General features: G+C 37.0%; 1 protein-coding gene across 1 annotated transcript; it reads left to right on the top strand.

Annotated features, from left to right (window-relative positions):
- Positions 1 to 529: 529 nt before the first annotated feature.
- Positions 530 to 12,543, top strand: YIPF7 (Yip1 domain family member 7). Its single transcript, XM_042812740.1, has 5 exons — positions 530 to 642; positions 1,463 to 1,635; positions 3,261 to 3,406; positions 8,204 to 8,385; positions 12,381 to 12,543. Exons 1-5 carry the CDS (start codon positions 530 to 532, stop codon positions 12,541 to 12,543), a joined length of 777 nt encoding a protein of 258 aa, XP_042668674.1.
- Positions 12,544 to 13,236: the final 693 nt, after the last annotated feature.

Here is a 13,236-nt window from a genome sequence, read left to right as displayed (position 1 = left end):
TTAAAATAAGGAAATGAACTCCTTAGAATAATAGTTTATTTATCTTCTTTCTCACAGAATCGAAGGGATTGGAAGGGGCCTCTGGAGATCATCCAGTCCAACTTAGTGCTAAGGCAAGATTCCTACAGCAGGTTGCACAGAAAAGCATCCAGGTAGGTTTTATATATGTCCGCAGGAGGAGACTCTCAGGGCAGCCTGTTTGAGTGCACCCTCACAGTAAAGAAATTCTTTCTCATGTGCAGATGGAACTTTCTGTGTTCCAGTTTGTGTCTTCTGCCCCTTGTTCTGACAGGAAGTTATTTATTAGTAATTGGAGAAAGTTTCTTCCTCCATTCTAATGCTGTGTATAAATTAATATACAGTAATATGGAAACTGAAGATTTTTTTTTTTTTGTCAGTTCCTTCTTTGTTTCACTTCCAAACATTCTTTTGAATGTGTGGATTAGGGAAGCTTAGATATTTGCTTGTACAAAAGATGATTTTATCAATATACACAATTAATTTATGTATATATTTTTTTCTCTTCAGAATGGCACATTTTGAACAGTTTCACTGTGACTTTTACCAGTCCAATTACAACATAGATGACCAGGAAGATTACAGCACTTGTGACTCTAGTGAAAACTTGAGTGGAAATAGAAAGTAAGTATGCTACCAAAACAAAAAGAAGAGAGGGATTTCAAAACTGAGGTGAAATTAATGACAAAGAAAAGCATTCAGTTGAAACAAAAGGATTCTGTGAACAATACAGCTGGAGTTTAAGGGTGAAGTAGAAGTTGTAGCAGTAGAAAGATGAAGAAAATACATTTATCCCTTTTTCTAATGTATTTTTTTGAAATCAAATGGTGACTTGTGCCCCTGGAAGAAAGACACTGAGGAAAAGAAGTTCTAAGTTAAGGAGATTTCTAAGCAACCATGTTGCAAGAGGCTGGATGTTGTTGCAGCCTCCCTGTTCAGCAGCTGATGGATTTGGCTGGTCCTAGGACTTGCACAGGGAGATGAAAAGGCCTGACCTGCCATAAAACTCTCTGCCCTACAAAGATGTTCATTTAGCCCTACCCACAATGGCAGTGCTCCACAGAGTCTGCACCTCCCTTCTGGAAAATATCAGGGAATAAAAAATAATTTTGATTGAAACAGAAAGATGGGTGTCAAAGGATGAGAGATTAGGCCCAGCTCTCTCTATGCCTTCTGGTCATACAGAAATAAAATTATATATAATAATAATCAGGAAATCATGGAAAATAGAGCAGCAAAGAGCTTTGAGATCTATACCTCCCCAAGGCTGATTTACTTATAATTAAGCCTATCATAGCCTATTATAAAGGATTGGGATCTGCACTAATGTTGAAAATAGTTGAAAATGTAAACCATGGCACATGGGTGAAAGAAACAGTTCTAGGGAACCATTGAGTTGCTCACTGCCATCATTTGTTTCACTGCAATTTGCTTCTTGTCCCAGGAGCCAGACAGGACACAGACCTCTGGCTGGTGCTTTTGTCCCCTCAGAAATGCTGTTGCCATCTCAGAGTTACACAGGTCAGATTTTACAGCCAACAGTTCTATACAGTTCCAACACTCTCTCTCACCTTAGCTACACTGATGGTTTTGATGAGGAACCTCCTTTGCTAGAAGGTAAAAATAAAACCAAGGACAATGCATGTTTGTATGCTTCTGTTTCCTAACTAGTGTCAGCCACCAGAGTATCTACAACAGGTGCTCAGCCTGGCTGTTGAACTTGCCCTTGTGAATTCAACTTTGTCCAACTGCTCCTGTCCTCAAGCCTGAATTTTCTTATCTGAGTTCCGTAAGGGTTAATTCATTATGTCATTTATATGGCATATGCTTTACTACCACTAGATGACAGCATAACAATAAGTTTTACATTCATATTTCCAAATATTTTTCTGCTCCATGTTTATACTGCATGCATACTGGAATATCTTTAATTAATAAATATTGATAATAATCTTATTTGCTTATCTAGTAATAAATTTTACAGTTTGAAGATGCTAACTAGATTGTTTCAGTGTAAAGGAAATGTTTAAAGCTGCATTCAGCTTCAATTTGTTGATCACTTAACTGCATGGACAACATCATTCTTCATGATGATTGAAATATCTTAACGCTAGTGACTGACCTGTAGATGAACATTCAGTTAGCAAAACACCAGTACTACCTACATTAAAAAAATAAAATAATAATAATAAAAAAATTGTGACTACTCCACAGTTATATAAAAGGAAAGTATGCAGCCATTTTTTGCACTACTTTAAACCAGCAAGATCGTTCTGAATGACATGGATAACTTCTAGACCTCCAACTCTCAGTCCTTCAGGCATGTAATCACACGGGCAGCTCACTCCATGAAAAGGATGTTGAAATACAACTACTTGTGACCTGCAGAGCTGCAGAGACACTCATGACTGTGTCAAATAAATTGACCAAGATCAAACATTTTAATACTGAACAACCTTATTTATGTAATGTTTTGTCTTAGTTCGAGATGATGGATTAGTGAAGAGCTAGCTTTTCAAACAGCTCTAACATATTGTCAGTCTCAGTCATTTTGGCAACCAGTTCTGAATCTAGCTTTTCCTTGCTGGAGCATCTCAGGAAAAATGACTGATCTTTCAAGATGAAGTGTTTCTGAAGAAGTCAGAAAAGAAATCTTTGCAGTATCAGAATTCCTATTGACTTTAATGGGAAAGAAATTTGTTCTGTTTCCAGGGTTTCCAGTAATTACGTTTTAAATGCAAAAAGCTTATAAAGCACTCTACAAAGTATTATTAACTTGCCTTGAAGGAAAGAATGTCATTTTTAAGTGCCTCTGGCTGCTAAGGCTTAAGACACATCTCTTGTCAGACTTACCAGAATTAAATCATATATCTGTGTCTTCAGTTTTCCAGAATATCTTGAATTCTGCAGTTAATGTTAATTAGCATATTTTTCAGCATCTAAGTTAGTGCACTTTATATATATATATATATATTAATATAGGAAAAACAAATATTAACTTGAAAATGCTGAAGGCATTTCTTGACTCATTAGATTTAATAAAAAAATATTTCCAGTTTAGAATCAGAGCTGACTCTCAGCTATACTGGATGAAAATGTACAGCATGATCTACTACAGAATATATCATCCTACAACATTATCTTCATTCAAGTGATTAATTTGTTTAGTGATCTGTGATATCTACTGGGTTATTGTAAAAGTGCTGTTCTCTTGTAAGCAGTTCTGGAATTTCTCATTGCAGAACTTGGGATAAATTTTGAGCACATATGGCAAAAAACTTTAACAGTTCTAAATCCAATGAAACCTGCAGATGGCAGCATTATGATCGAGACGGACCTCACTGGACCTGTGGTTTTCTGTTTGGCCCTTGGAGCAACGTTGCTGCTGGTAGGTTGTGCTAATTTAAGTGATCAATTTTCTGACAAGTTAATGCCTCTGTGATTAATGTACATGAAGTAGCAGATGTAGATCTGACAAATATATGTATATATAAAATGAGTCATTCTCTGCTATTTTCCCAATATTACATGTAAAAAAGACTTCTTGCTTGAAAGCACATAATGTTTAATTGTAATGTAGATGTAATACAAGTAAAGTAGTGTGTTACTTCCAGTGGAAATAAAAGATCTCACCATTATTGGAGGTAGGGATTAATATGAACAAAGATCTGCACAGTGCACAGGCTGAGGAGGCTCTTAACACTTGAGGCACAACATGAAGTAGGTAAGGACATAAAAGGGAATTTCCAAAGGAGGGAAAAAGAAGGCATAGCAGACCAGCCCAGTTTTTAAAGCACTCTTGCTGCTTTTTTTTTTAATTATCCTCTCTCACTTGTTATTCTGGGGAGTGAGGAGATATAAAAGAAAAATATATCTATCTTTATGCAACTAAAAATATTTCAACAAGAATTTCAACTTCTTCTACCTCCCTGTCAAAATTTACAATACCTTTCTATAAATTTTGCTAGCATCTTCTTAATCTACACACTCTTTCTACATCATCTGCTAAACAAAATATTTAAGCCTGTGCTTAAATTTTTTCCTCTTCATGAATAGATTTTCCTACAGAAGGAAAGCTGAAAGAAAGATTGTACACTAGTCCAAAATTCATCTATTTGTCACTGACAACAGAGGCTCTCTGGTACTGCTGAAGGACGGCTCTGATTGTCAGCAACCATTTATCAGACAGGGACAAAGTGGGACTGTTCTGGGGAGGGTTTGCTGCACTGACACCTGAGGGGAGAGAAAAGGGGCTCTAATTCTCCTTTTCCTCTGTGATAAATAGTGCTGAATCAGAAGACTTGAAAGTTCTTACTCAATTTGTAATGTCAGTGTAGTACCTTGACTGTGCAAACTGCAATATAAAAGGCAAGTGTTATTATTTATGTGCTTGTAAAACTGAAAATATTTTAACAGAGCAGAAACAGCAGCAGGAAATGGAATTTGGGAAAAGAAGGTGGAAAGCTACAGAAGATGGGCTCTCTCCCACCTAGAGAAATAAAGATGAGGGGAATAAAGGAGAAAGTGCTGAATTGACTACAAACAGAACAATGGAAGGAGAGCATAAAAAAAATAGTGCTGCTGATTTTTCTCCTTGGACAGTGAGATATTACAATGAATATTAAGCTAGTATTATTGAAATAAAGTACCTAAATTACCATTTTTATTCTAAGATATTAAACATGTTGTCACTGGAAAAACAACCACTTTCAGTGCTCTAGATTTTAGCAAGAACAACTCCTCTGACACAGTCTACTGTGAGAGTTTTTGTGCCACAGTTTCACAGGAAAATGTTTATGGGATTTCCATGGCCATTTTAAAAATTCAAACTTCCTATTTTTATTTTGGATACATTTGAATACCAGAGTTGTTCTTGAGCTATATAAGTTACGATATCCTTTTATACTTCATAGGAAGTATACTTTTATACTTTATAAGAATGTAATTTGGTTAAAAGCTTGTTTCAAGGAGTGATTTAGAAATTTTACTTACTTTCAGCTGTTTAACTATGAAAAATATGCAAAGATGTTCTTTAAATGTTAACATTTCTTTTGGATCACAGAGAAAATGAGAAAGGGTTTCTTAGCCTGGCAGCAGGACTTGTTCTTCCTCATGCTGGTGAAAAGCAAGGCAGCTCCATTGCAGAGAAAGAAACAACAGCAGTGCAAAAGTTTGCACGCTTTGCATTTTGCATAGTCATTTGTCACAGGACTTCTCCATATCCTGAAACTGAGGGTAGCAGCACCCACTCCAGGCAGGTGCAAACAAGCACACAAGGTCTGACTTTCTTCTAACCTTGTTCCTTCCGCAGGACAAATTTAGTACTTTCAATTCATCAAAGCCTGCCAGGCTAATCAAGTCTGATTCTGGTTTTGCTTACATTGCTGTGAACTGGGAGTATTCCCGTGTGCGTGAGTCAGTATATTTACATAAGTTAGCAACAGCTCAAATTGGAACAAATGCGTTCAGCTGCGTTTTCTCTCTCTCTCATTCCCCTGCACCACAAATCAAACACTGCACCAAATGGAGGTTTCAGTTGGCTATGCTTCCTTCAACTCTTATGGTAATCTTAGATTAAGCTGCCAAATAGTGCTGTATGAAACCATTAAAAACACCAAAACAAACAGCCTAAAATATTAGCTTATAGTCATTATTGCATCTCTGTGAGACATAATTTTTCCTAATTGACCAACAGTATATGCTGTCCCAAACAGCCACACATGTTAAACTTAATACAGAACTTCAGAAACTGAAATTGTGACTGATAATAATTCACCTATCACTGCTCTTCCATGCTACCTCTGTCATTAATTCTATTTGGTGGAGCAATTTTTCCTGATTGTTTTATACAAGTAGTATGCAAACACTAGCAAAGGTCTCTTTCTTTAGCAAGCACTTGGTCAATGCAAGACTGGGTAACCTGATTCTATCTAACTCGGAAGCAGAGGAGAGGTCAGCAGTGAGCCAGGATGAGCTGAAAAGCAGATGGTGCTGATGGAGTGTCAGGTCTTACTAGCTGAGGCTGCCTTTCATTTAAGTGCTCTTTCTTCATAAGATGAGCTGACACCAACCTGCAACTTCAGGACTTTCAACTTGTGCCACCACTAGATTATTCTCTCTCTTTTACATTTCTTTATATCTGTCCACCTCAATACTGCTGGCAGCCCGTGATTAGCTTCCATACAAATGAGGGACCAGAGAAACAAGGTCTTCAAAGATGTTTAGTTTCCCCCAGGATTCATTAAAATATGAGCTTGAGGACAGTAAATATCAATCCTCCTAAACCATTGTGGAAGAGATACCTGTAAATATTTTAAACCAGGAAAAGACTCAGTAATATTTCCATCTTTTGCACCATAAGAGAATCCAAGCTTAAGCTACAAAATGAATGGAAAACTGAAACCCTCTCTAAGCTTCAATTCTCATGCAATTTATCCTATGCAGTATGTAATGAGTGACATATGAAAGTACACACACAAATGCATCTGAGTGTTAAGTATGTTTATATGTATTCTTACGTGTTAGAAAGGTGATGCATTGTGGCACTTCCTTCGACAAGTTTATTCCACAGTATCAAGCTGAGGGTTGAGTCATACATACATACAAGTGAAAACATGAGTCATGCAATGGCTTGGGTTGGAAGAGACCTCAAGGATCATGAAGCTCCAACATCCCTGATGCATGCAAGGCCACCAACCTCTATATCTAATAAACCAGGCTGCCCAGGGCCCCATCCAACCTGGCCTTGAACACCTCCAGGTATGGGGCATAATGAGCTCAATAGGAAAAAGAAAATAATAGTATTGTTTAGGAAATGTAGAACCACGTTTTAAGTTGTATTGTTCAGCTTTGAAATTAAAGTCTGCAACATCCACAGTTCTCAGTCTAACTGTTTTTGCAGTTGCCTTTCAGTAGTAATTTGGGAAGTAGCAGCTAGGTCTGCTTTGCATATGGATAGATGTGTGCAAGGCATCTATCCAGGGTTTAAGCTATCCCCTTCATAAATGCGTGTTATCTTTAAGAAGCAAAGTTCCAAAACAAACAAACTTGTCTTCATCCCAGATCACTGTTTATTTTGGATGAACAGATGTTAAAATCACACTACTGTGTACCTGGCATTCAGTAGTTCTTTTGTTAGAATCTTGAAGAGAGAGAGAAAGATTTAGCAATATATCTTGAATGAGAAATGCACTCTTGTCTGGAGGTAATCCTCCAAAATAATGGCAAGAGATTAAGAAATTGGTGGTGCTATGGCCACTGGTGCCTGTTGTACTAGATTTGTGTGTAAATTATAGAACATCAGACTCCAGGCTGTCAGGCTGGTACCTTTCAGAGGCACTAAATTCACACAGAGAAATAAAACCTGGAAGAAGGAAAACAAAACAAAACAAAAACCAAACCAAAACAAACCAAAACAAAAACAAAAACAAAACAAAACAAAAAAAATCAACAGCCGTCTGGGGGATTTTTCTTTCAGTGGAGAACAAAAGAACATGATCTGACTGTTGCTACTACAGTTTATCTAGAAATGAACGTGCTGTATTGATCTAACCACGGAGATGTGTCTTTCTCGTGATAGTCAAGGGGAAGAATGGTCACATTCATCTTGAAAAATAGCATAGTTTCAGCAAAGGCTTACTAGCTTTTGGGTTGTTGATTTTTATTTTTTTTTTTCAGATCTACTTAAATCTGTAATAAAATGAAAAGTGTTTTAAGTGAGGCTGTTGTTTTACTCGGGACACTTTTCCACTGACCTACGTACTGAAATCGTTAAGGTTTTCGATTTCCACAGTCTTTGAATTTGTGAAGATTGGAAACATCTTCCTGACACTAAAAAGTGCTTTCCATGTCCATAATTTGTTCTCAGCTTGTTACCAGTTAGATCTTCACAAGCTTCCCTGACCAACTGCTGTGTTACTTCCGAGCCCAATGAGAATAAGGCTGAGAATCAGTGGGATAACTTTAAATTAGCAACAACCACATTGTCACAATTTTACCTTGGAATGTTTTGATGCAAAAATCACCCAAAAGTAGCAGCAATGTTTGCAATTGAACCAATGAAGACAAAGTGAGGAGAAAGTGGCTGTCAATAAAAAAAGTAGAACTAAGGTAGTGCTTAATTTCTTCCATCCACCTTGCAATCATTTGTTCCCTTCCAACACTATTTTTTGTATGTTTTTTCCAGGCAGGAAAAGTTCACTTTAGCTATGTGTATGGAGTGAGTATCACTGGGTGCCTTGTTATGCATGCCCTGCTGAACCTGATGAGCATCCCAGGAGTCTCGCATGGCTGTGTTGCAAGTGTTTTGGGCTACTGCCTGCTGCCCATGGTGATCCTATCCTCTTCTGCAGCCATCTTCTCTCTACAGTAAGTACCAGTGCTTGGCAGCAAGAACCATCTGAAGGACCGTGAGTCAGAAGTGTTACAAAAATGTTTTGTAAATGGTTATGTAGTTAATTTTATCTTCCAAAATTGTGAAGAAATACACCATTCTATGTAGGTGAAAATGGGCAAAATGGAAGAGGAAGGTCTGTGTTTGAGAAGGGTGATATAAAATCACTTTAATATGATTCCACTGTTTCCCAAGGGGACTAAGAGTGGCTTTGATTTTTGCAGCAGCCCCAAATATGCTTTTTGTTTTCCAAGAACCAATAGTATCCAAACTAAGGTATCAATTTTGAAAGAGACTCATAGACTTTGGTTTGACATAGCTGATTCTCTTGGTTGTTTTTTTTTTGTTTTGGTTTGGGTTTTTTTGCTTTTTTTTGTTCATAATACCAGGCTGCCGTCCTTGTATTTCCTTTATTTCTGTAGTCTGACTTCTGTGTAACAGAATGAACCTTTAATGAAGTGGAGCAGTAAGATGTAGCTAAGTCCTATTCTCCAAAGAATAGTTATGGTATAATCACTTTGAAAAAAATAATGTGCAGCACTGTATATACCTCTGTGAGTGTATGGAGGAGTGTTAATTAATATACATAAGAATTAAGAAATTTTCATGCAAGCCCCTCCTTCCTCTTCATTCCCTAAGCTTTTTGAGATATGGACTGTGTTTACCTCTATGCTGACATAAAGAAAAGCATAAAAATGTTCCAGGTCTTGCCTGAAGTTCTTTGGGCAGTACTTTTTATCCATAGTGAACACAGTATTAATAATAGCTCCCCTCCTTGGTCTTTTTGAATATTTTCTGAACTCTCCAACCAGCAAGACATGGGACTTGGCAGCTGATGAGTAATAAAATTACCTGTTTCTTTTATCTGATAAAACTGCAATTTTACGTATGAAATTATTTTTTAAGGAAATGATACTGCATTGTTAAGATTTTAGCATAATTGTTGCTTTTTTCTGTAGAGCTATAATATATTAGACTGACTTTATTCTGTATATTCAAGTGTTACTCAACTGTCCTTGAAAAGATGAGCAGCAGTGACACTAAAGAAGCCACTCATTCTCTGTTCTCCAACACTTCCATATTTGCTTGATTAACCTGTTTAATAATCCACCCAAATAAAAGGTGCAAATATGTAATCAGAGGACAGATGGGGCTAACTCCAAGCCAGCTGTTATAACTGCATGGGATGCTGCTGACTGTACAAGGAGTCACCAAGCACACACCATAGCCTTGTAAAATGCTGTGAGTTTGAGAAAGCACATCTTTTGAAAATCTATATTCTAGTGAGATAGACTTTACAAAAGTAAACTATAATTTCTGAAATGAATTGATAATGTCAAGTATCTGTCTCTAAGATTCTGCAGTCCTTTCTCATTTGCTATATGAAACTCCTTGAATCAATAAAAAGTTATGTATTGCACAAAGATCTATTATTAACTTGTACTAAAATTAAGTAGCAAATTTAAATCCAGTATGACTCATTGTTTTTAATTTTAAAAATTATTTAAAATTGCAAAGGAAAAACAGCAGTACGTTCATGCTTTTTTTTTTCCTAATCTTTGTGAAAAGTTATTTCAACCATTTCAAATTGTAAAGAATTTGAAAACTTCAATCTGTTCTCATAGTAAATATACATGAGATTATACGCATATAAAATGAAAGATAAATATTAATTCAACAATTTGTGGTATTCATGATCATCTATTTCAGTGTTAATTGGGAATGACACAAAATGTGAAACCTTTGGATGCTGAATGGCACCATAAGAGAGGACCAGTTCTCTTATTCAGACTTGTGTGGAACCAGATTCTCTAAAGCTTCACTTGTAGCCATCTATGCTGATGTCATGCTGAGGCCAAGCTGATTAAGCGATCTTTCTGGAAGAAATATCAGCAATTTTTTTTTTTTCCTGGAAATAAAAAACAATTCTTCACTATCACCTCTATGAACAGGCTGACCACAGCATTTCCTTGACTAAATAGTGAAGGAAATGAGTTCAAGATTGGAGAAAAGATTTATTTGACCCATCTGATGTACAGGACTCATTTGATGACTCTATTTGCAAGCTGTTAATAGAGAGGGAGAGGCACTGCTCTTGTTTGCTCACCCAGCTCTATCTTTGTACTCCTCCATAAACCCTCTAAGCTACTGTAAGCATGACACCTTTTCCTTGTCCGTCTCCCATGCAGGATGATCTAAACCTCATCAACACATAAGACATGCTGTTTGCTAAAGCTAGCCTGCTCATATCAGCATTTAGTGTGCTGTAAGATCAAGGACTGAATGTACAAGCGCACAGACTTATCCCTTGGCTCCAACAGGATTTTATGTCACCTTTCCATCTTGCTCTCTGCCTGTTCTGGAACAAACTATTAGAGGCCATTGGATCCTCAGTGCAATGCAGAGCTCTAAATTGTACTGCCTTGTAATTGGCCCCTAAAGAGTCATTACAGTAGCTGCAAATTATCCTCAGGCAGCAAGTTCCTGTAGATTTCTAACCTTTGCAACCATATGGATAGATCAAGAAGCAATCCATACTAGCTCTGAGTTTCTGGCTAGTTGGTTAACTGAGCATCTTTGTGTCTCTGCTTGGAGAAGAGGCTTAGTTCACAGTGTAATCACAGTGTAATTCCCTGAATGCCTCTGCATAGGCTTAGCAGGACACTTCAACTGAGAATAATAAACTACATGGTCTTTATTGTTTTATTTATAGTACGTTGATGTTGCAACAAGGTGCTGAGTCACCTTAAAATCAGTTTTCTCCTTCCTTTCCAAAGCTGCAAGAGCTAAGAACATCAAGTACCTTATTGGTTTGGAGACAGAAAGAAAGGAATGAAGTATGACTTTATGTAAATGCAATACGTAAACTAAGGCAATTAAAGGAGAGCTTTATTCACTGTGGTTTAGTTTAGTGAGATTTTGGAGGATTACCTCCAGCACAAGATTAGTGAAGATTATTTTTGACAAATGAGCCTAAGTAGGTATACGTAGTCTGTTTCTGATTCTGATTCTGTTTAGCTGGTACTTTGGAAGAACAGAGTCCCACAAAGTCATTTAGCAAGTGGCAGATGTTCGTTCATTCTGGAGGTCCTTGAGACTGACACAGCAAGTGTGTGTATCACAGCCAACTCAATATGCACCTCAGCAGCATTGTGCACATGAGCTCATGCATTTTATAGAAGTAGACTGCAAATACAGTGTGCAAATAAAACATATATGAAACATTATTTATTGGCATGGTCTTGCTCCTACAGGGATTAATAGCCAAATCTCTAATATGCAGGAATATTCCAGCAGGCTTCTGACCACAGTCTCATAATCACCCATTCTCCTGGCCACCCTGTGCCTGAGAAGCAGCAAAAATTAACTTTGGAAGAGCTTAGTTGTCACTGAGGGGCAGAGTGGAAAGCCACAATGTGAAGAGAATGTCAAAATGAGCAAAAATACATTTCCTCAGTGTTTCTTCGCCTGTCCCTTACACTACTCTAGATGTGAAGCTTTTAAAAGCCCACTTAGGCTTTCTCTTGGGAGACACCTATGTGCATGGCCAGCTGAGTGTACATCCTGAATTGTTGCTCCTCAGTCTGAGACACACTTCAGACCTTTGAAGTGTTACAAAACTACATCACCTCCAGGTCATCATTCTACCTGATGGAAGAGTAGGATTGTAGTGTCATTATAAATCCTAGTGACTTCTGCTTGATGGATTTTGGCTGAATAAGATCTTTGCTAACTTAAAAGAAAAAAAGAGTCTTCAGCTGCTGCATCTATTGGAGACCACAAAGATACTGGAAACCAATTTCTCTTTTTGGCAGTACCACTGATGACACTGCTGAAGGAATTACCTTGGTCTCTTGGTTCTTGCAGCATCTGTTATCTTATCAGTAATGAGTTGCCAGACACGAGCTCATGATTTGATGCTACATGTGCTAACAAATGCACTTTTTTGTTTCTTTTGTTTTTCTTGCAGTGGAATCCTGGGAACTTTGTTAGCTCTGTTTATTATTGGATGGTGCAGTTTGTCAGCCTCCAAAATTTTTACCTCTGCCTTGGCCATGGAAGGACAGCAGCTCCTTATTGCATACCCATGTGCTTTGCTGTATGGACTCTTTGCACTTCTGGCAGTTTTCTGAAGCATATTTCCTGGTAGCCTTATTACAGTCTGTTTATGTTTGTTGGAGGTATAGGAGGTTATTTACTCATTTTTAAATTGTGCAGAATTGCATTAAGTTCCATTAACAAAATTAGATTATAGAACTTACCTTTTATTTGCTTAATGGCTGATAATAAAATTAAAAAAAAAAAAGGAAACTAACAGGCAGATGATTGTACTGCTGATGTTTTGAGAATCTTGCAGCTTAGAGAAAATAGGTTTGTATGGAGAAGATAGTAAAAATAGTAAAAAAGAAATAAATGACAATTAAAAACAAATCTTGTCTTTTGAGTGATTACAATACATGTAGTATATACACTGGAGAGTAACTGGAAAGTAATAACACAAATATTTAACAGATCTAGTGATTCTGGTGAAAATGCACATTTGTTTCAGAAAAAAAAAAAAAAAAGCCTATTATTTGATTACTAACAACACAGAATTTATGCAGTTTTTTCAGTTATTATTTTCTATATTTAACAGAGGATTTAGTGGCTCTGCTTTGTGATGTGGAATGATTGTCCAAGTAACAGGAAGAACAGGTTGCTACAACAGAGGGAGGAAACTAGAAACGTCATCTTGTTTTATTTTTAAGAGGTTTTGCTGTCCAAAACCCTATTGTACTTTTTGTAATGTACAGTAATGTTAGATTTTAAAATTGCCACTAAACCAC

Source organism: Centrocercus urophasianus, unplaced genomic scaffold (genome assembly GCF_019232065.1).
Source record: "Centrocercus urophasianus isolate 14NV4802_14NV808 unplaced genomic scaffold, USGS_Curo_1.0 seq_13, whole genome shotgun sequence".
NCBI lineage: Eukaryota > Metazoa > Chordata > Aves > Galliformes > Phasianidae > Centrocercus > Centrocercus urophasianus.
This window is presented reverse-complemented; position numbering and strand designations above follow the sequence as displayed.